The 24,137-nt window shown below is 38.6% G+C and overlaps 1 protein-coding gene across 3 annotated transcripts in view; it reads left to right on the top strand.

The window, feature by feature from the left end:
• Window positions 1–24,137, top strand: part of VWA7 (von Willebrand factor A domain containing 7) — a 325,092-nt gene that overhangs the window by 74,759 nt on the left and 226,196 nt on the right. For all 3 annotated transcript variants that reach the window (XM_044083283.1, XM_044083284.1, XM_044083282.1), the window contains exons 6-7: window positions 9,662–9,857; window positions 19,754–19,923. In XM_044083283.1, the coding sequence (XP_043939218.1) occupies window positions 9,662–9,857; window positions 19,754–19,923 (366 nt within the window). The remainder of the gene's footprint in view (window positions 1–9,661; window positions 9,858–19,753; window positions 19,924–24,137) is intronic.

Raw genomic sequence — 24,137 nt, 5'->3', positions numbered from 1 at the left:
CTTTGAAATTCAAAGTCCTCATCTCTTGTCACCATATGAGAAATGCGGACATACCGTCCCTTCACCAATCCCCTCTTTACATGATGGGGATGGCTACTTTCATAATGCAAAAGGCTATTGTTATATGTGGGTTTGCGAAACAGGTTACTAACAAACCTTTTATTGGTCAAATCTTTCTCTAGATGTATAGCTAAATAGTCAATATTATTTTCCCTATAAGTATAAGTAAACTTAAAAAAGTTGTAGTATTGTTGATTTATACTAAAATGGCAAACTGAAGTCATGTGATTTTTATATAAAAGGGTTGACCCAAAGTTAAAATTCTGAAGAAGTCAGCTGATTGATGCTGAGAAAAGTGCTTAATCAACTGGAAATAAACTGGATGTTTGGTGCCTGGATTTTCGTTCCTTGGTTTTGTTTTTTAGTTGTTTTTTGGTTCTAGGCTACCAATTCATGTTAAGCAGAGCACCTCTATGACCCTGTTCAAAAGGAGCCTAGATGAATGGATGGGAAACAGCAAATTCCTGCCGGGAATAGTTCCCACATCCCTCTTGGATATGGGCAGTCATTACTAACAATAATCTTAGGCATTGACTAGACTTTTTCTCTTGAAATATAATGGGTGTAAGAGGCTTGGCTTAAAACGACCTTGGGTCACTAGCCTAGAACCGATGAAACTATATGACATGAGCATGAGCACCCAATTTTGCCAAAGGACACAACATTGCATTTCCCTGCATTTAGTTTGAAGCCATGGTCTAAGCACCACCTTTTAGTGCATATTAGATCCTACTGAAGAATCTGGTGGTCACTTGAGGTTACTTGAGGTGTTTATGACACCTTGCAGTTTACAATCATTAGCAAACTTCATTAAACACAGGTTCCTGGTGTTAGCCTTGATTTGAGGTAAGTAGATACCAAAGAGGAGTGGTCTCAGTACAGATCCCAGTGGTAATTACTCTTTGGGTTCAGAGTGTCCCTCCAACACTAATAGACTGGGTTCTGTTGATGAGCCAGTTTGCTATACAGCTGGTAACATGGGAGGCTACATTTAGTTAGATTCCCTTATCAATAATGCTAGAATGTGGAATGATATCAAAGGTTTTGGTCAATTCCAGGTATGTAGTGTTAACTAATCTGCCTGAATCCAAAATGTCCACCAGGTTTAGAAGACAGGACTTGCCTTTAATAAACCCAAACAGGTTTGGGTACAAAGTCTGATGACTCCCTGTGTCTTTGTTAACTAGTTCCATAATGATGTGCTCTATTGCCTTATAATTTAGATTGCTGAGGTTTGTGGGTCTACAGTTTCCCAAATCAGTGATGGGTCACCCTCTATGGACTGAGATGATGACTGTAGTTCTTCATACCTCTAGCACAAATCCAGTCAGTCAGACAATATTTAGTGCTGACAAGAAGACAGCCTGGCACATAATCTGGGCCAATGGTGTTAGCGTTCTTAGCCTTGGGGACACCACTTAGGACTTGCTCAGAGGTGATTATGGAAGGGTGGCACAAGCATACTAATGAGCTGCTGATAATTAGGTGGAGGCAGGAAGGGTGGCACAAGCATACTAATGAGCTGCTGATAATTAGGTGGAGGCAGGAAGGGTGGCACAAGCATACTAATGAGCTGTTGATAATTAGGTGGAGGCAGGAAGGGTGGCACAAGCATACTAATGAGCTGCTGATAATTAGGTGGAGGCAGGAAGGGTGGCACAAGCATACTAATGAGCTGTTGATAATTAGGTGGAGGCAGGAAGGGTGGCACAAGCATACTAATGAGCTGTTGATAATTAGGTGGAGGCAGGAAGGGTGGCACAAGCATACTAATGAGCTGCTGATAATTAGGTGGAGGCAGGAAGGGTGGCACAAGCATACTAATGAGCTGCTGATAATTAGGTGGAGGCAGGAAGGGTGGCACAAGCATACTAATGAGCTGCTGATAATTAGGTGGAGGCAGGAAGGGTGGCACAAGCATACTAATGAGCTGTTGATAATTAGGTGGAGGCAGGAAGGGTGGCACAAGCATACTAATGAGCTGCTGATAATTAGGTGGAGGCAGGAAGGGTGGCCCAAGCATACTAATGAGCTGCTGATAATTAGGTGGAGGCAGGGAAGTGCATTTTCAGCTGAATGTGTTCACTAATATATTGGTTATGCCCACAGGGCATGAGTATGTGACATTGTTTTGTGTTAAATCACAGCATTGTTGAATATTACTTCTGATGTTCCTAATACAGCTGAAGAAGGCTTTCTAGCCATTAGTGTGGGTGGCAATTGAGTTCTACTGTAGCTGATGTGGTGTTAGTTCTGCTTTTATGTGCTATGAGTTCATGCCTCTTATTTCATAGTTTGTTAATATTGTGGTTCTACCAAATGGGTTTGTTCTTAAGTTTGGCACTCTAATTATGCCTTATGGGTACTGAGGCCTCAAAGCAAGCCTGGATGGGCATAGAACTTATGGATGAATAAGGCTGTATGTGATGTAGGGTCATCAGGGTGAAAAGGGTGTTTGGATTTCATCAGATCATCAGTTATTTGAAGTACATTTGCCCTAGTCTCTGAAGACAGAAGGGTTATGAGATAACAGAGGCCTTGCAGTTAAGGTATGTCTTACTGCACTGTGGACAAACTATAGATGCTGAGCATGGGGGTGCAGGTTGTTGAAAACCAGATCCAATATTTTTAAGCCCCTGATTGGGATTTGGTCCAGTTGGTCTAAGGAGCTGGCAGTAATGAAGTCCAATACTTATCTGTTGTTGTGTAGGTTCCCCAATTAATGAAAGGGGGGTAATTGAAGTCACCCAAGAGGACAGTGTAGTAAGGGTTGTTAATTTGTTTAGACATGCTTAGTGGTTTGCTGGGGTCATGGAGAGGGGTACACTAGTTGGCGACAGTGTGATACTGAATTCTGTTTATTGTGAGAAGGATGTGAAGGAGTTCAACGTCATTGTCCTGCATTATGAGTCTGGAGTAAAACGGTTTCTTAAGAACATTCCAGCTACACCTTCCATTTCAGCACTGGGTTTAATGATTGGTAGGCATTAAACCCCTGCACTGTGGGGGTGCTTTCATTTTTCTGAAATCATCAGCATAAGACAGTTTTGTGTTTATAGGTTGTGAAGGTTGCATAGGTTTGTGAATGCAATAGTGTTAAGCTCACTACATGCTATGTTTGGGAGAGGGACACCTCCATTCTAGTTAACTATTTACACTTCTCACAAATAGAGTTACTTGGTTAAGTAGGAGCTTGCTTTCAGTGACCATGAGGCAGTTCTTATGGATAGGAGGTCTTATGATCTACCTACTTAGCTATTTCAGCTCCATTTACAACATATGTTGCAACTCAGGGCCATCACCACTTGTTTGTCTATTAATTTAATTTCCACTTACATAACTCATGTAAAAGTTGCAAGTGATTTTGCAAAGACTGAAAATTATAGTATGCTATTTGAGGTTTTTAGTTTCACTGTTTACTCATTTTTTTCTATAACCACACCCACAGAATGATTTCATGGTAGGTATTGGGCAATGATTTACATAAACCTGCAAAGTATTTTGGGTAAGTGAAACTAATTAAGTTCTTTAGAAGAGCAACTTCTTACTTACTTTGTGGTTTTATTAACTTCAACTTTGCATGTGTTTATTATCAATGTAAGATGTTCCACTTGTAAAACCTAGTTGACCACTTTCTGATGCATTTAGCATGAAGATATAGTAGCCTATACATTATAAGATTCCTATTTTGTCTTCTGGTACCTCATTACCAGACTCAACAAACCAACCTTGAAGGCTTTTCTAAAATCAGCTTATCTGTGTTTAATTTGCAGAGTTTTTCACTCTTCTTCCTTATTATTTTTTTCTTACTTTTTAAAGTGACTGAATAAAAAGCATTCTTTATTAAAAAATCTTTTTTTACTTATATTTTTAGTTTTTAAGTAAAATAGAACAGCAATTCTGTATAAAACTAAAATTGTGTTCTTAAAACTGTGTGTGTGTGTGTGTGTGTGTGTGTGTATGTGTGTGTGTGTGTGTGTGTGCGCGCGCAGGAAATGATGTAGGGAGATGCGAGAATGTGTGTGTATGTGTGGCAGAAATGATGTAGGGATAAAAATCACTCCTGTATTGTTATGTTTTCGTTTAATGCTGCTTGTAGTACAGTGCATCCCACTGTGTGCCTCTGTGGTTCTGTCAGATCTTTGTGGGTCTGTCCCTTGCTGACAAGAACCTCAATGTTTTTTCCACTGTCTCGCGAGAGTGTGACATAACCACTGAGGGACACAGCCACTAAGCCATTTTAATAAAAAGTATTCTAAAAAAATAGGGGAAGTCCTTATCAACAAAATCAAATGCAAAAACAATATACTTTGCATTAAAAAACTTATTATTTGGTATTGCATTTGAAAAGGAGGTCCAACCAACTTCAAGGGTTTGTTATTTACACTTGCTTCAGAAAGTGACTAATGCATTTTAATTGTGCAAAGTGATAGAATTATGAAGTTGTTCTGGTGGGCACTATCCCTTAAACCCTTCTAATATACAGTGATTCACAGGCCCAGCATAACAAATCAAAATGCTAATGGATTGTCAAAGGCCTACAATACATCATTATGAGTGTAAAAACCCTAGATTTGTTCTGGGAGGAGGTAGTTGTGATATAATGAATTTAGAAAATGTGCAGTATGCCTTTAATCAAATCCCGCTGAAGTCTCGTAAAATGTGCTAAATAATTCAGTGACCTAAGGGCGAAGGTTGCTGAAGCATATACATGTCTCCCATACCTGTCCAGTGTCCTAGACTCCCTGTTGTGGGGGTGGACAGAAGAACGTTGCTCTGCCAGTTCCCTCCTAGTGGCCACCCCTATGACCATAGCATCAATGGATACTACTTTACTCCAATCTGTTCTATCTTTAGGTGGTAAAAAACACCAAACGTCGAGAAAAAACCTTTATGAAATAGCAAAGCTTTTGGGTTACTACCCTTCTTCAATACTCATACAACCATTCAATAAAACAATCAGATAGGAGTCACAACAGTCACATGACATGCAGCCCAAAAAAATCATGTGACAAGCATATAGAAATTATAAAAATTACAAATATATACTTATAAAACATACAAAACATCACTAATACATATATAACATACAATAAAATAATTTATACATTATATACAGAAATATACACATATGTATATCTAACAACACAACCTAGTCCGTTGTAACTTAACAAGAACCGGTTTCATGGTAACTGCAGAATTCAAACCTGGAGAGCGATCAGCTGCTAGTCTTAATATCCATTCATACTCTAATTTCTAATAAGTTATTAGTATCTCCACCCCTAATTGATACATACAACATGTCTATTACCCTAAATTTAAATCTATGGCCAGGACCATACGTATTTATATGTTTAAACAAAGCATTCTTATCATTGTTCCTTCTAATCTCAGATTTATGTTCAATAATGCGTTCTTTTAACTTTCTCGTTGTTTTTCCCACATAAAAAGAGGGACATGCAGTACAGGTCGATAAATAAACCACATTAATACTAATACAAGTAGCTAACAAATTAAATTTATAAACTCTACCAGTTATTGGGTGAGTAAATGTATCACTAGTATTACCCAAAATGTCAGTACAATATGTACAACTCATACAACTAAAAGTACCACGCCTAAAGGAAGTATGAAAATTAGTTTTAGTTGTATGAGTTGTATATGTTGTACTGACATTTTGGGTAATACTAGTGATACATTTACTCACCCAATAACTGGTAGAGTTTATAAATTTAATTTGTTAGCTACTTGTGTTAGTATTAATGTGGTTTATTTAGCGACCTGTACTGCATGTCCCTCTGTGGTGGTGCTGTGGTAGCGTTGTCGCCTCACAGTAAGACGCTATCCAGTTCGATTCTCAGCTAGAGCGTCTTCTGCGTGGAGACATGCGTGAATGGGCGTACCTTCGTTGAAGGTTGTGCGTCAGGCCTGGCAAGCCGGTACATAAAATTCACCTGCCAATCATTAGCGGACCGGAGTTCCGCTGTGGCGAACCCTAACCGGGAAAAGCCGAAAGACGCAAACAAACAAACTGCATGTCCCACTTTTTATGTGGGGAAAACGACGAGAAAGTTAAAAGAACGCATTATTGAACATAAATCTGAGATTAGAAGGAACAATGATAAGAATGCTTTGTACAAACATATAAATACGTATGGTCCTGGTCATAGATTTAAATTTAGGGTAATAGACATGTTGTATGTATCCATTAGGGCTGGAGATACTAATAACTTATTAGAAATTAAAGAGTATGAATGGATATTAAGACTAGCAGCTGATCGCTCTCCAGGTTTGAATTCTGCAATTACCTTGAAACCAGTTCTTGTTAAGTTACAATGGACTAGGTTGTGTTGTTAGATATACATATGTGTATATTTCTGTATATAATGTATAAATGATTTTATTGTATGTTATATATGTATTAGTGATGTTGTATATGTTTTATAAGTATATATTTGTAATTTTTATAATTTCTATATGCTTGTCGCATGATTTTTTTGGGCTGCGTGTCATGTGACTGTTGTGACTCCTATTTAAATCTGATTGTTTTATTGAATGGTTGTATGAGTATTGAAGAAGGGTAGTAACCCAAAAGCTTTGCTATTTCATAAAGGTTTTTTCTCGACGTTTGGTGTTTTCTATTGACTGTTATTTTGCAGCAGTTTGGATTCTATCTTTAGCTGGTGCCAGGATCCTATCTGGTCTCTTAGGGATAGGCTCAATCATGTCAGTTCCCTTCCATGTCCATTAAGAGACAAAATTAATAAGCTCATCTCTGGGTGGAGTCACCCAGGAAGTAGACGGGTAAGCAACAAATGCCTCTAGGAATACAGACTCCTCATGGGAAGAGTTATTGGGGGACCAACCACACCTTTGTTTTAGGAGTTCTAAGATGCCTTCAAATGAGACCACATCAGGTGGTGATCTGGGGGACCTTTCCCCTTTATCAGAGTCAGTGTCCTCTGTGGGATGTCCCAGGGCTGTATCGGAAGGGATTATTATAGCATGCTGGGTGGTCTGGAGAATGGCTCAGGCTGGTTGCCCAGTGGAACAGATGACTGAGGCTCTGGATGCAGAATTGAACAGAACTGGGGAGTCAGAGCCAAAGAAGGATGAGAAGTCTGAACTCTGTGAACAGAGAAGGCTTTCTGTCCTACCTCAAAGAAAAAATGCCTGGGAGAAAAGGGCACCAATGTGTCCAACAAGGCAGGCTTATAGACCACCAGTTCCCTTTGCCCCTAAGGTAAACTACTCAAGGAGCGAGTTGGAGCTGAGTTATCCAGCACTGAAGCTGTGAGGGGTAGAGACAGCTCAAATAACTTTGGAGTCAGCTCCAACACTCTGGAGCCAGCACTGATGCTACGGCTCCAAGAGTACTCCACACTGGACAACTCAGAGACACCACTGAGTCAAAGATGTCCACATCTTCAGATCTGAAGCAGATGACTCCAAGCCTTTCGAATCTGATAGCTCTGAAACCAAAGGTCAGATTGGAGAAGGAGCTAATAGCAAAGGTGTAGTACTAACAAGGGTCTCCAGACCCAATGGGTCGGAACTGGAAGAACTCTCATTTGTATCTGCATCCTGAGAAATTTCCTCATCATCCTATCCACATCTGCTTCAGTTAGGCTCTTGTAAGATCAAATGAATGAGGTCATGCATAAGGGTCTTGAATGGTGCCAAGGAGATTGTGCCAAAAATGGTGATAGGGCCAAGAGATGATCAGTATCTCTAGATCCTGCCTAAAAGTGCACACAAAAAATGTGTTATTATTATTACTTATTTTGCCTTTATTAGCTAGGTAAGACACATAAAACCCATAAGACCTATTTCCTATCAAGGATGTTTGGCCTTGTTATTATACTTAAACAGAGTCATACAGTATGCAGGCTGAGATTGCTGAAGTCGAGCACAGGACAATGTTATAGGATCAACGTACTGACAAGTTATTAATATAACCACTCTGCCACACTGCTACCTATAAATATTTCTTAGGGATTTCTTTTTGGCCACTACTCTTCCTACACCAGATATTTTAATTCCGTTTTGATGCCTGTGTAGGTACCAGAGAACAGCACACAGAAAATCAAACCCTTCTACTACTCATCTGACAGTAACGACACATTGGTTGATTGGCAGTTCTTTCAGTGAGCAACAACTGAGTGAGAAAAAAAGACTAAAACAACTTTTGGTGAGTCTTGGATGTAGCCCCGATGCACCCCACCTATGGGGGGACACCCCTAAACTTAAATATACCTATTCCAAGGTCACACAACAGTGGAAAAAAGAAAACTCCACTGCTGTCAGTGGAAGTTACTTTGCCATTTGAATGACACTCCCGTATACTCTCATCTTCCACATATCCTAACCCTGGCAGCTGCTGGTGTGACCCACAGGAGAATCTCCCCATTTGGGAGCACACCATTTGCAGGGAATCCTTCCCCACTCTGTGCTATGTTAATAGGACAAGTGACACGTTAAGCAAGTGGAGCAAGGCAGGAAGACAGTGTCTTACAGAACCCACAGTGTTTTCACCGTGCCTGAAGTCCCTCTCCTCCAATGCTGACATCATTAGGCTGAGCAGGTAATAGAGATTAGCATCAAACAATGTCCTGCCTTCAGCACCCATAGGGTGTCCACACTTACTTCTCCTGTCTTCTCTTACCCAGCATCATCTGTCTGACTCTGGCCTCCACCAGACCCCAGCAGAGATGTGTCCAGCATGCCCCCTCCCGGATAGTCATTCCTGTCCTCCCTGCCCTCACTATCCAACTTTTGAGGCACTAGATTAGCTTGGACCACAGCAGTTGTGATCAGGGATTTATCTGTCTATGCCTCTGGGCTGCCTACACTGTCATGTATAGTTCAGCTGGCTACACTGTCACATATAGGGTGGGCTGCCTACCCTGTCACATGTTTTACCACAACCACTCAGTTTCTTTAAAAGATCATGGCACTTGTTTTAGATAAAACATCTGAATAGCAAGTCAGCTTTTCAGGTAATCACAGATATTTTAATTCAGTTTTGATGCCTGTGTAGGTACCAGAGGACAGCACCCAGAAAGTCAACCCCTTCTACTACTCATATGACTGTGACAACATACAACACACAAGAGTCATAGCACAAATAATCATAATGCTAACTTCACACTCTGTCAGCTAGGTGTTATTCAATTGTCCAGCTAGTGTAAATCAGTCATCATGGATGAAATAACTGATTGATGTACAAATAAAAGTGCAAAAGGCAATGACATCCCTGGACAAAAGGGATTATGTAATGTAAAACTGAATCAAAAAAATCTTGGTCAGGGAATACTAAGCCTTATGAACTTAATTCCTCAATTTTTAAAATTAATTCAAGAAGCTGTAAAAGGAAACCGTTGTTACTTTAAACGGTCATTTGTTTAAATGTTCGATAATGCATATTATCTAGATTGTAGATTTGGAAGCCTGTATTTATTTTGTTCTCCCACTCCAAAGACCCAGAAATGCATGAGTAAGTAAGTGAGTGAGACACTTTTTAGGTACAAAAATGGTAATGTCCTGAGTATTCACCTTTCTCAGCAGTACATTCAATCACTTTTCTGGTTTCATTCCCAAGGGAAGTGCAGTCATGGTGGAATCTTTGATGACAGTCGTAACCAGGGTGCGAAAGGTGGAATTAACAAAGACAGTACTTCCTCTTTGTTTTCTCCACACTACTATCTACATGCAGAAGCAGCAGAACTTGCAGAGAGGGCTACAGTCAAGTTCCTGCAGGAGCTCCGGGAGGCTGTGAGCAACAAACTGTTCATGAGGTATGTTATAAGTTTTTCACTTGCAGTGTGCCACTCAGCATTTATCTCACCCTGTTCTTGTTCACTGTCCATGGTGAAAAAAACTCAGTAAGTTTAGTGGTACACCATTGCCTATACAGTCAGAACAGTACAGTGTAGTAAAGTCAGCATTAGAAACATATATAAGAACAGTGGCCATATAAGTGTACACAAATCAAAAGAAAGGAGAACACTACAAAATAAATTAATATATGTTTCTAAGAGACAACAGCAGCTCCAGAATACACCATTTCATAGATAAGGTGGTGGGGCAGTGAAATGTATAGCTCTTCCGCACAAAAATCCTCAAGTCATTCAAGTCATTTGACCAAATTACAGAATAGCAAATTAAAATGACAAAGAATTTCCCCAAAACAAAACACATTTGACACATTTATTTGCAAGGGACTGGTCTCCTGTGCATTCCCAGTGTGAGCGTTGTGCTGCCTTACAGCCCTGCCATTAATTATTCAAAGTCCAACATCACACACTGTTGGCGAAGGGGGCACTTCCTTTTCTATAGGTTGTGTGGTCTCTGAGTAAGAACCCCTTTCAGATTCTGAATATTTCATGGATTTGATTTACAATTCTGCAATTTTTTAATAACATTGGGATTCTGCAGGGTCTCCTTGCACTGCTTGACTGACTGGTGGAGTGTAGTTCATTGGAAGAGTTTGTTGCTGCCTTGGATAGGAAAAAAAAAGGACAGCTCCATTGCCACAGAAGGAAAAAGTCTTGACTAAATCTCAGGCAACCCAAGCTTGAGTACCACTTTGGACATGTTGGAGCTGGTGTGGGCATGTCTTTCCTGGATAGTGTAGGGGCAGACTGGGGCATATCAATGAAGCAGGGGATTCACAGTCCCTGTCTTGGTCACTCAGGTGGGGGGAGACTATTTATTTTCCATTAGGGTTGTAGTTGACCAAGATTGGTGCTGGAGCGTCAAATTCCTTTGAGTCTGTCCTTTGAATAGGAGTCCATTGTGAATTTCTCCTTATGTTCAGTCCACCAGGTTGTATTGGATCTTTTATTGAAGAGTTTGCGGATCTCCTTATCAATTTAGTTAATTCTTTCCCCAGGTGGTTAGTCCTGGAGGAGTTTAGTTCCTGGGTAGCTGATGACATCTGTAAACTTGCCATGGAGTTCTTAAGTTTAATGGAGACCCTGTCTCTGCAGTGACCCATAAATATGGACATTCCTTGAACTTGATTTTTCCTAGCTAAGTGTTGAGACCAGGGATATGATCGTGGAATCTGTCTCTTGGTCTGACCACTGCCTGGTTTATTTTGGGCTTGTTCTTCTTGCACTTCAGTCTTCAGCTACAAGGCTGGTGTGATTCAAATATTTCAGTGCAAGAGACTCTGGTATTCTCTGCCCTATCTGCATACCTCTCAACTGACACATCAGAATCAGATGATGAAATCTGCTTCAACCTGTATATAGACGAAAGCACTTAATTTTAATAAACCATCTTTTTTCTTGGATTATCCTGGTAGGCCTCAACTTGTCAGCATAGTTGTTCTATTTTTGGTTCCTGGTTAGTATGCTGAGTTGTGGAACAAACATTTTCTGTTTTAAAGCTGTGAAATCTACCTTCACCCCTTTATGATATACTATGACCTCCATGTAAACATACATCAAATGTAAGTGCAATGAACCCCAGTGAGTCAATCTTACTTAACCCACCTTTGGGGGGGGGCTTCATAATATAGTCTGGATTCCATGATGGTCCATACTGAATTCCTGAATAGACTTATTAGACTGCTGCACCTAGTTGCTAGTGCCCTAAGGCATGATACGTGTCTTGCCACTATCAGAATTCCTTCTATTAAAATGACACATTTGATGTAATGAAAACATGTTGCCATCTGGGCATGAGAAGGGTAGATCTTTCTTTATGTCATATGGACTTTACTTTGGACTAGCTTTTTCCTCTGTCACAGTTAAGTCTGTTATGTTTAACATTGCAGGTTCTTCGTTAAGTCATTTTTAGCTTGCATTACCCAAAGAAGGGAAGGAATGTAGTTCCTTATTTTCTTTAAAGTGTACTGCTGATCTAGCCATATATCTTTGACACTAAATTTATTTTTCATTCATGGTATAGATGCTGAAATTGGCATTTATTTTGAAAAAAAAAAAAAGATTTTAGTGCACTTTTGATGTTTGATTTTCATTTTTATTTACTGCTTTTGTTCATGCCTCACCCACAAATTACGCCATAACAGGCTTTAAACAGCGATTTGGATACAGCAGTGAACCATTTTGTATAATCAAAAACAGTCACTTACTTACATAGAAGTTTCAATATTACATGTTGGTTTTCAAAGAACGATGTCACACTTGAAAGAAGGGTCTCCTATTGTTGCAGTCAGCATAAAAAGATAGCCAGTGTTTGAATTTAGTTAGTGAGGTGTTGTGGGTTTCAGATCTCAGTGTAGGAGCTTGTCTCAGTAAGAAAATGTTCAAGGAGCATTCTTTATCAGGTAAACAAAGCACAAAAGCAACCTGTGTTTTGAATCAAAAATGATAATTTGATAATGTAAAGGGTAAGGATATATTTGCTCTGTAATTTCATCTGCCGACTGTAAATATGATTGTACAATCAAGATGGAAAACAGTAGGGCATTTCAATGCAGACCAATGTGATTTGTTACCATATCTGCAGAGAAAAGGGGCAGAAAAGATGAATGACTGTGGCAGTAACTGTGGTGGCACACTGAAATAGTACAGTGTATGCCCTCACAATGCACATGTGCAGCAAAATGGCAGACCATTGTCAATGATAACCACTAGGCTGCCTTCACAGTTGAAGCTATGAGACGAGGCTGTACATGGAACAGCAGCCAACATTTATCTAGGGAGCTTTATAATATGAAACAACGTGGCAACATGTTATTTATACATCATGGATATGAGTGAAAGGAGTGCTTACTGCAGACAGTATATAGGGGTACCCACAGACAATAGTAATGTGCAGTTACGTAGTGAAAATAATTGTCAGTTCTGTACTTTCCTCCATGCTATGCCCACTTGTAACATGGCTGCTGTGGCACTGCTTTCCAGGGCAGTGCGTTGTTATTAGAAAATGACGGCACTCTGCTGGTTGCACCCATGTTCATTGGTTAACTGCATTTCTAAAGATGTGTTTCATTGTGCTGCCTGTGCAGCTTCACTCGTTGGTGTTCTAACTGGTGCCATGGCTGTCAGTACCCAGCACTTAGTACAATGGAAAACAGTCCCATAGTGATGTAGACTGAAACTATGGTCACTGTATATGGTCAGCCTGCATGCATGCTGAAAGTAGTGTCAGAATTCTTTACAAACTCTCAGTAGATGACCTGGTAAATATCTTTCAGAAACCATCAGGCCTCATTGTACTCATAGAACAGCAGCAACTGTTATCTGCTATAAGGGTGTCTTGGAATATAAAGTATGTGCCACTGATACCTGGACCACATGTGCCACTAATACCTGGACCATAAGGCATACTTTCACCAGGCATTACAGTTTAGTAGTGGCTTCCAAGTGAAGGACAGGCTTTGGATGTATTCAATTACCATGTTTTCCATGCAGATCAGTCTGTTGCCCCTAATTAGTTGTCAGACTTCCCTATCCTGTATGTCTACCCAGAAGTGGAATCTAACAGGAGCCTTCGCCCTGTAATTTCAGCTGCCCTAAGCTCATTCTCCATACATTACATGTTGACAAATTGCTTTGCTGGAAAAAGCATAGTGACAGAAATTACCTACTCTAATACCATTTCTTCCAGATTATCTCTTTTAGTAAGTATGATCAGCTCCCCTGACCCTCATCACCATTGTGGGTTTTTGAATAATTTGCTAGTAACATGCAAGCACTTATGTTTTGTATTGGCTTTTAATACTACTGAGAGCTTTATTAAAGGTTTTAATTCTGTAGCTTCTTGTTGAGGAGACTACATATCAGGAGGACTGTCCTGCCTTTTATGATAGTGCATCATATGATGACTAATATGTTAATGGGTTGGTGGAGGAACTACCCCCTCATAGGTTCATAGATATATAGGTAAATACTAGGCTGCCAGTCAACAGACTATGACCAGAAATCAGAATCAAACTCCCCAGTCTAAGCTACTCACAAAAATATGGTGTTGATAGGATATGAACATGAATTACTTGAAGGTTCCTTTTAAAGTATCATAGTCTGCACTCAGCATAACCATCTTTCTGAGTATAGTCTATGTTTTAAAATTGGTAATGAGAATAAAGTGAATCATGGGTTTGCTCTGCTGAAAAACAATGCACCATAACAAAAGCAGTGAACGTACAAATTATTGAGTGTTTGGACTACTGGCAACCTGCCTTACAGCCTCTATACTTTTTTAGTTTGCAAAGGGGCCTTGTTTCCCTACACTGACATCCCTGTGTGGAGCTTCACTTTACACCCCAACCTCCCAATATATTAAGTGTAAGGTCACACCAACTCACGGGAAAGGGAAAATTACTTTTTTTATGAAAAATAGCTTTTTCGTTTAACCTGAATTACTATGTTTAGGGTTCATGGGTGTGGAATGAAGCCCACATATTGAAGGGTATAAGGAAAACACAGCCCCATGGAAAAGCATTCAGTGAATTACATTAAGTTGATCTTTTCAGCTAGTCTGACTTGCAGTGTAATACGTCATCAACAGTCATAGGTTCTGATGCATTGTGTAGGATTTATTAAGTTTGAACTGAACAAAACATGATAAATTATCAAGATTCCATTTCTCTGCATACCACACACACACACACACACACACACACACACACACACACATATATATATATATATATATATATATATTTTTTTTTTTTTGTGTGTGTGTGTGTATATATATATATACACACACACACACACACACACACACACACACACGCATATATATATATATATATATATATATATATATATATATATATATATTACCACATATGCTATATATTGTTTGCTGTCTGTGTAAAATGTGTGCTGCCTTAGTACTGTATGTGATGTCATTGGTTCTGTCTATCACATGTGTTGTATGCAATGTGTGGAGTCATAAAAGTGCAATGTGAATTCCCTGTGGTGAGTTTGTGTACCATATGTGATGTATGCGTATGGTGTGTTATCTGCTTACCATGTCCATTTAGTATATACCATGTGTAATATCTATGTACTATGTGTGTTGTCTGTGTACTATGCTTTCTGATGAATGTACACAATCCACTCTGCACTGTGTGTCCTATATAAGCTAGCAGTGTACTATCTATACTGCCTAGGCATCATGTGTGCTTTCTGCTGCCTGTATGCCAGCCTCTCTGCTTCATTTGCATAACGTGTACTGTCTGAGGACCATATGGGCTCCCTGTGTGTCATGTGTATTGTGTATGTACCATGTATAGGAGTGATGTAGCATTTGTACTATGTACCATGTGTGCTAGCTGTATTCCATGTGTCTTCTGCTGATTGTGTACCATCCTCTCAGCTTTTTGAGTACTTCATGTGTTGTCTACCACTTGCTACCTGTGTAATACATATTCTGGCCATGCACTGTCTATGATATGTGGCACCACATATGCTTTCAGCAAGTTTTTTACCACCCTGTCTGCTCTTGGTGTACCATGATTGTGGCCTGTGTACCATGTGACCTGTGTGAGTATCATATGTACAGCCTGCATACTGTGTGCCTTCTGTGTACAATGGGTGATGCCCACATGCATGTGTACAGTATGTATACTGTGGGTGTTTGTGTACTCTGTGCCTGTCTGTGTACAATGTGTGATGCCCACATGCTATGTGTACAGTAGGTATGCTATGTGCTGTTTGTGTACTCTGTGCCTGTGTACAACATGTGATGTCCACGTGCCATGTGTACAGTATGTATACTGTGTACTGCTTGTGTACTGTATGCCTGCCTGTGAACAATGTTTGATGTCCACGTGGTATGTGTATGGTATGTATACTGTGTGCTGCTTGTGTACTGAATGCCTGTGTACAATGTGTAATGCCCATGTGCCATGTGTACAGTATGTATACTGTGTGCTGTTAGTGTACTCTGTGCCTGTCTGTGTACTATGTGTGATGCCCACGTTATGTGTAGAGTATATATACTGTGTGTTGTTTGTATACTCTGTGCCTGTCTGTGTTAAATGTGTGATGCCCACATGCCATGTGTACAGTATGTAGACTATACGTGTATGAGGGTGAGTTTGTAAAAAAAAGTGGAAGCTGCACTGTTATCATTTTCTAGATTTCGCACATGCAACTACAATTTGAAAACCTCAATGAATTATTGCTATCTACAGTCCCTCCAGAAATAAAATTTCTATACTAGAAGAAATTCTCTCCTGGACATCTAATATTATAATCTATGGAAAATTGTAGTAGGTGATGTAAATATATATTGGCAAAGTTTTACCACTACATTTCCCTCTTCTAACATAAATCTTTATGACCTAACATGAATGACAAGCACACTCACAAGGTTCAATAATACTATGGACACAGTTACAATCCTAGACTGGATTATGGTCTCTGATGTTAGTAAGTAAATATACAACCACCAGAACCTATTCAGACACCACCTCACAGCCTATACCCCCTAGAAATGTCACTCATCAACACAACTCTCCAACTAAAACTATCACAAAATTTCAATAAATTCAACAAAGACTCCTTAAGTACCCTAAAAACAACTAACTGGTCCAACTTAAAAGCTCTCCATTTATATGATGCAGTTAATATATTTAATATCATTTTCCCAGGTACCCTAAATAGTTATGCCCCACTTCTTAAAAGAAAGAGTAAAACTAAATTGCTGTGTATGGTTATTTTTCCTAGGCAAGACTATCATTAAAATAAAGACAAAGTCTGGAAAATATGCCTCAAATTCTAAACCTCACACAATCTACAAACCTAAAGAGAGGCTAGCAACAAAACAAACAAAAAAAAACAGATAAATAATGCTACAAAACTACCAGAGTCATTCCAACTTAACCACAAAAATAAATCAAGAAAATTCTAGTTCTGAATGCCTAAATTACTAAATCGAGGTTCTAAAAAAAGAAACAAGCCCTTCTCATAGTAGCTACCCATTAGAAGCTGCAACCTTATTTCAACACCTATTTCACTGAAAGCATTGCACATCTAACAAATCACTCATCACCTCCTTTCATCCAATTTTCTCCACTAACTAATATACCTAATATCACCAGTTTCCAAACCCATTACATTACATTAAACTCCAGACTATCCCTGGAAGCCATCCCCATATCTATTACTTTTCCCTCCTTATCTAATACCCAGTCTGTAACAAATATAACCGCAACATCCAGCCTGAGTACATTCATTATAAACAGTGTCTCTACCTCCACTATAAAAAAAAACCTCCTCCAACTCAGACTGTGTGCTACAGCTGCAGATAACCTCCCACCTGAATACCTCAAAATGGCAACTGAAGCCATAGTCTACCCTGAGTCGATCTTAATCAGTGGATCTTTACTTAAATTCTATGTAGCCACCATTTGGAAAAAAGTCATGTATTTATACCTTTACATAAAAGAGATAATTCAGTAGATGTACTTAAGTTTTGTCCCCATTGCAATTCTGTTACCTCTCTCCATAATCCTTAAAAATGCTGGCACAAACTACTTTTGCACTCTCTCCTACATCAGCTCCTAACCTCATCCATCACGGCTTGCACCCTGTCCCCAGCACAACTACTGTCCTAACATCCTTTCTGGCAGACATAAGCAAATGAATGAGCTCTGGCAAACTGATCTCCTCTCTATTTTTGGATGCCTCTTAAGCTTTCAATAGATTTTTCTCACAGTAAACTCCTACATGAAATGTCTGATCTCAGGCTATCTCCTTTCTCCTTACAGTGGCTTAATAGTTACTTATCTGATAGGCATCAAGGTTTAAAATGGCAGAACACCCTCTCCCCTACCTACCTATCATTACTTTTGTATCCCAAGGCTCAGTCCTAGGACCCCTCATTTATAATATCTTTTGTCAACAGCCTTTATATCATTGTCTGTCAAGCCTTTCTTATAAAATAAGTGGATGATTCAATGCTCCTGTGTGCATCTGACAGCCTGTCTTCACTTTTCCAAATTACCCAAGAAGCTTTTATTTCTGTTGAAACCTGGCTCCATAATGCCCAAATATTGCTGAGTCCAAGAAAAAAAAAAACAAATTTCTACTATTTTCCCGAAATCACACATGCCTGACAAAGCTCATTTTAAAATTCTGCTATTGAACAACACTGAATTAGAAGCAGTCAACTATACTAAACTCATTGGAGTTATAATATATGATAACCTTCATGTTCAACATAGCATAAAAATGACTACAAATTAATTATGCTTTACAAACACAAAAACTTCCAAAGTAATACCACCAAAACTGCTCTTGCAAGTAAGTACCTTGCTTTTCCGTTCTCTATTGTATGTGGCCTCCATCCTCACTAACCTCCAGGCATCTGTTAAAGCAAAGGTAGAAATCATACTACAATAGTCTCTAAATTTGACTATAATAATTAATACCACACCCACCACTGTACAGCCCTCAAGGCTTTGAAATGGTTTAAGCTATCACATCTTAACTTTCTTACAACTTATCACCTCCCACAACATCTTGCATAAATCCAATGCCTTTCCTGCCTTAAACTCATACAACATACCTACCACTCCGATTGACCACTTTCATCTGCTGATTACCAACTCCTGAATATTTACAAACCCCATAAATCCTTTGACTATAGTCTCAACTCTAATTCCATTCCACTGTCCATTAGAGCCATATCTATCCTCCACACCTTCAGAAACCTTCTAAGAGAACACCTACCTAATTCCAGGCATCTGCTCTACTCCTGTCTGAAAGCACCTCTCCATTTTTCCTTATTAGCACACTCCCCCAATCTAATTTAACTTATTTTAAACTCAGTCTTACACATCAGTTTTTACACTCTTCTGTCTACTTTCAAGTCAGCTACCATCTTTTTCATCTCTAATCTTAGCTACCCTTCTCTTTAGTTTTTGCACACTATTTTGTAAACTTCCCTTCCTATTCTTCTTAGCTCACCTCTTGACTACCCTTTCTTTTAGCTACTGTCTTAGCTTCCTTCTTCTTCACTGCAACCTATGCCAACCTTGTTTACTAATCCCTAACTGTCTCGGCTTTTGGTCTTTTCTGTAATCCTAACAACTTTCAATTAACTATAAAATATACATTTAACCATCTCTCTCTCTAGGAATTGTATTTATTGCCTTATTAAAATTGTCTCTGTCACATTTGCCTCTTTTTTTGTATTGCAATTTCTTTATAGATCATTTGTTTACATAGTACAAAAGTTTTATGGATAGTTGTTCTATTTTTTTCTCATTGAATGTCTATGATACTGTTTTTGGTTATTTTTTTTATTTTTACCTAATGTTTTATATGTCTTATGTGGTGCTCCTATATCAATGTGTAATTAGTATTCTTTGTATGAAATCTCTCTATATGTCATTCAACTTGTAATTAAGTGATATAATTGTGGAGCTTTTCTCCCCAGGTCTCCAATGAAATTGGGTATATTTTGACCCAATTAGAATTTCCCAGTAGCCAAATAAATAAATAAAATTCATTCTATAGAAATATTCTTCCACTTTAAACCAATAATAGCAAATTAGAAATCTTTTTTTTTATATAATGTTGCTTGAACAAAAATGTTTTGAATATGCAAGCTGGAGAAAATATAGTTTTGTTAAGCCTTGCAAAAAGGTAACAGCAGATTTCATTGAAAATACTGCTGTTATCTATGTTATATGTCTAAAGATACTGTACCATATCAGGTAGCATCCTTGGAACTCATGCATGTAACTTTCCCTTTGTAGGTTATTTAACATCGGGTCTGGTGCTGGCCTTAGCTTTGTGATTGACACAACAGGCAGCATGTTTGAAGAGATCCAAGCTGCTAAGGAACGAGCCCATGACATCATTGAGAAGCGACATGGCACTCTTGATGAACCAGAGTATTACCTGTTGGTGCCCTTTCATGATCCAGGTGGGAACACTGCACGACAGCAGCATGTGAATGTGAAAGTGCGTGTGCGTGTGTGTGTGTGTGTGTGTGTGTGTGTGTGTGTGTGTGTGTGTGTGTGTGTGTGTGTGTGTGTGACTGCATATGTGTAAGACATCATTCTTGCCTTATCTGTAACACAATTGTAAAGATGAAACCATTGCCTAAGAAGAAATAAGTTTATATGTTAATGTTTATATTCTTTATAGATGCTTGACATTCTCTGAAAATAACAGTTCTGACCGCTATGCCTCATATTTTCTGATAGAGTCTGTGTGCCAGATTTTGTAGTCTTCTTATGGCCTGGTCTCTATCCTATGTCATTTCTAGTGTGATCTCTAGTCTTGTAAGTTGCAATGTGAATTAAGATCCATCAATGTTGTATAAAGAACAGGCGTTATCTCTCACTGTCTGGTGGCTATACTCCCTCTGTGCTCCCCATCATACAGCTGGCCTTTTGCTGTCTTCCTGCACTTCTTAAACAATTTTAGGATATTTATGTTGTGATGCTGTGATTCAGTTCTATTAAATTGCCATTACCTAACCTGTCACTGCACGCCTTCCCTGATTTCTTAAGCTCAGAATTTATGACATTTATTTTTATATTAATGTTCAGTTTCTACTTTTTTGCCTATTCCACAGTATTAATTAGCCCCACCCCATCCTTCTAATTTGCCCTGCTGAATTTATTCAGTTGTACGTGATCAGTAATGAAATATCACAGCTCTCAAAACTGCAGCACAAAACATCATTAAAAAACATCTAAATATCAAACTAAGGAATCTTTTCAAAATCTAAACAAAAAACAGCTCTCACATCTTCAATTTTTTAAACATATAATCTCCTTTTCCCATTTCTCAAGAGTGGTACAACTTGGAGAACTTCACTAAACACCACTGATAGCAATATTCAATTGGCCAATATTTTAACAAGATAAGTCAAACAAACATTTGTGACATTTTCATTGCCACAAACCAGGGACACAACACACTGTACACTTCCCAGTTCTAGGCTTTCATGCCTGTTGAGAAAAAAGCACACCACTATAAAGTCACCAATAGATATGACGAGCAGCACCATTTCCATCATGAATGTCCACTGTATTTTGCCTAGCCCATGCCTCACATCCTGTTTGACAATATACCTCTCAACTTCTTAGTGCAAGAATTCTGGACAAAGCCTGACAAAATGGGGGGCAAAGGTCCAAAAATAGGGGCAGATATTAAATAATGATCTTAGAAATTTAGAAAGTTGCTAGAGTGATAGGGTTTGTATTAATATACATTTTCTAAAGGATTTGAAGTCTGAAACTCAAATGTATGTCATTATTTGGTAAATTCATTCCTCAGACTATCCCAGCAATTTGACAGAAAAACAGAAATTTTATGAAAAACACACCAAAAATATGTATAGTTGAGAGGTATGATGGGCGGACAAAAGCACAAAAACTGGAACAATTTTTAAATATTTCTGTTATACGCTTAGAATGTTGATAGAATAACAGTTTTTACATTAGCTGGCATTTTCTGAAGGGTATAAAGTCTGAAGTGGCTGTTATTACTTACTTTCTTAAATCCTAAATAATTTGTCAGAAAACACAAATTTTATTAGAACACACCAGGAATATGAGACAAAAATATGGACATTCTGTAAAAAAATCTGGACTGTTGAGAGGTATACAATGACTACTCTGTTTTGTATATCACTGTTTAGTTAAGCTATGATCTAATTTTGAGCCTCATTCCTAGCCCTCTCAGACTGCTAGGTGGCCATTTGTAAATAATTACAAGCCTTGCTTAATTCTAAATAAGCTATGCATGTCTTGTTTGATACAGTATTATAGTTGCCTACAAAAATTTGTTTTGTGGCTTGTCTGGCTAGACTTACCTCCTGTGAAGTCATACTGTTTCAGTCTTATTTCCCATTGGATTGTAGGAATTCCCAAATTCATGACATTATTCAGTACACTGGCCAACTACTGACCATTGACAGGTATAACCTGAGACAGCAAGGTACGATATAATAAATCTATGAGACAGGTTACATTACAATAGTGTAATATCATACATACCAAGCACAACTAACAAATAAAAGAACAACACTTGGAATGCAGGATCAAAATTTGATTGTTTTATGTGCCAGGCAGAGGTGAAGATTTTTAAGCCAGAACATTCATTTGATAGACATTCATGCGATAGGTAATAATACTGTATAAAATAAAACAAGGGAATACTATCAGACAGATTAATTTTATTTTGTGTTATCCATTTCAGATACGGAACAGCAGTGCTCTTGAACTAAAACTCTTTACAAACTTAGGTACATGTTTTTTGATGCTTTGTACCCACACCCATAGAGTTATTTATTCCTTGCTTAATGAATATCATTTTGCGACTGAGCATAAGAACACAAAATAAAGTGTTTTTTTGTTGCTGTCATTTTTGGCTTCATGTGAAGCTGAGGTCTGGCTATCCTGCAACATGCATTTCCTCTCCTGATTGCTGCATTTCTGTCCAGTTTAACAAAAAAAAAATATATATATATATATATATATATATATATATATATATATATATATATATATATATATTTATAGTTGAGGAGAGTTTAAGCTTTCACTGAAATATGGCATGTGTAGGTAAAGTACTTTGATAGGAGGGCTGCCACATGAGGGTAATATGGGAGACACTTACTAAATCATCTTTTAAGGCTTTTGGCACTCTTGTAGCAGGAAAGTATAGCCTGTGCCCTTCTGAGCTGGGAATTACTGGTTGAATGCTTATTGTGGCTGTTATTCTAAAAGTGACTTAGTTCTGGTTCAAGCACTTGAGCTCCAAACCAGTTATTGTACATTAAGAAGGTTTGTGGTCTGCACTGTTGTGGAAGGAGAAAGTAGCCTCCACCCTTCTGAGTTGGGAATTGTTGGTGAAGGGCTATTGTGCCAAGTTATTCTAAGTGTCATTGTTCTGGTTTAATCACTTGGACTCCAAATCAGTTATTTTACATTAAGAAAGATTGTGGTTTACACTTTTGTGGCAGGAGAGGATAGCCTACACCATTCTGAGCTGGGCATAGCTATTTTAAGTCTTATTTTGGCTTTATTTGATTGGCTAGAGGGCTAACTTGTTTAAAATTTTGAATCTCTGTGCCTGGACATTTGGCAATGTTTGACAGCCATGCTACTTGAGAAGAAGAGTGCTGCTGGTTTCTGCTAAACTCTACAAAAGCCAGGACTTACATTACCATATCCACTGTTTTGGTACTTGTTTCTTGCATTGTTTTTGTCACAGCTGCATTAATTGAGTGTTTCTGTTTTGAATATCTGCACTTTTGACCTTTTTTTACAGTCTGTAGTTATAACTGCCTTGGTTCCACTTTAGTGACAGTAGAGGGAACCTGAGTTATCTTCTGACCTAGGAAAATAAATGCCCAGCCACCAGCTGAAGGAAGAGTGTGTTGTTTTTGATTGGCCACAGGGCCTTCTTTGTGTTTTTTTTTCTTGAATGTCCTCTGCTATTTAAGTGCCACGGTTGTACAATGCTTGGCTCATAACCTACGAGCAAGCTAAGAATTACATTACCATATCCACAGTTATGGCACTTATTTTTCAGATTGTTTTTGTCACAGCTAAGTTAATTGAGTGTTTTTGTGTTGAATATCTGTGCTTTTTGACCTTTTTATAACATTTAGTTAGAACTGCTGCTCTCTGAGTAGTGGTACCTAGCAGTGATCTGTATAGTCACTGACATCTCGCAGCATAATTCCCCCTTGTAATCAGTGTAGATGCTGATCTATTGCAATGTAAGTTTCCCTTAAAATACTCTTAACTGTCTAGACAGATTTTTTTAACTACTGCTTATCAAGTTCCTTGTCTTATTGACCTATTCAACATTTAAATTTTCTTCACTCCTTCGTTGTAGCTCAGTAGCCATGGATACTGCACTTCCTGATTCTGTCTGTGGCCAGTCTGGTTGAGATGGGTATTCTGAGGCATTGCAGCAATTGCCTTGTGTACACTGATAACTCCATTATTCTTAATAAAACAGATAAAGTATGCGAGAGATGTAAATACACTTTAGTGGTAGAGGTAAAACTCTCTTTATACAACCTAAACTAATCCTTTAGAGGTCGTCAGCACCATACCTACTGTGCAGGGTAAATACCTACACATAAAACTACTTATGCTCAGGCACTAAGGT

The sequence above is a fragment of the Protopterus annectens genome, chromosome 9.part0, assembly GCF_019279795.1.
Source record: "Protopterus annectens isolate FY-2018-M chromosome 9.part0, PAN1.0, whole genome shotgun sequence".
NCBI lineage: Eukaryota > Metazoa > Chordata > Ceratodontiformes > Protopteridae > Protopterus > Protopterus annectens.
This window is presented reverse-complemented; position numbering and strand designations above follow the sequence as displayed.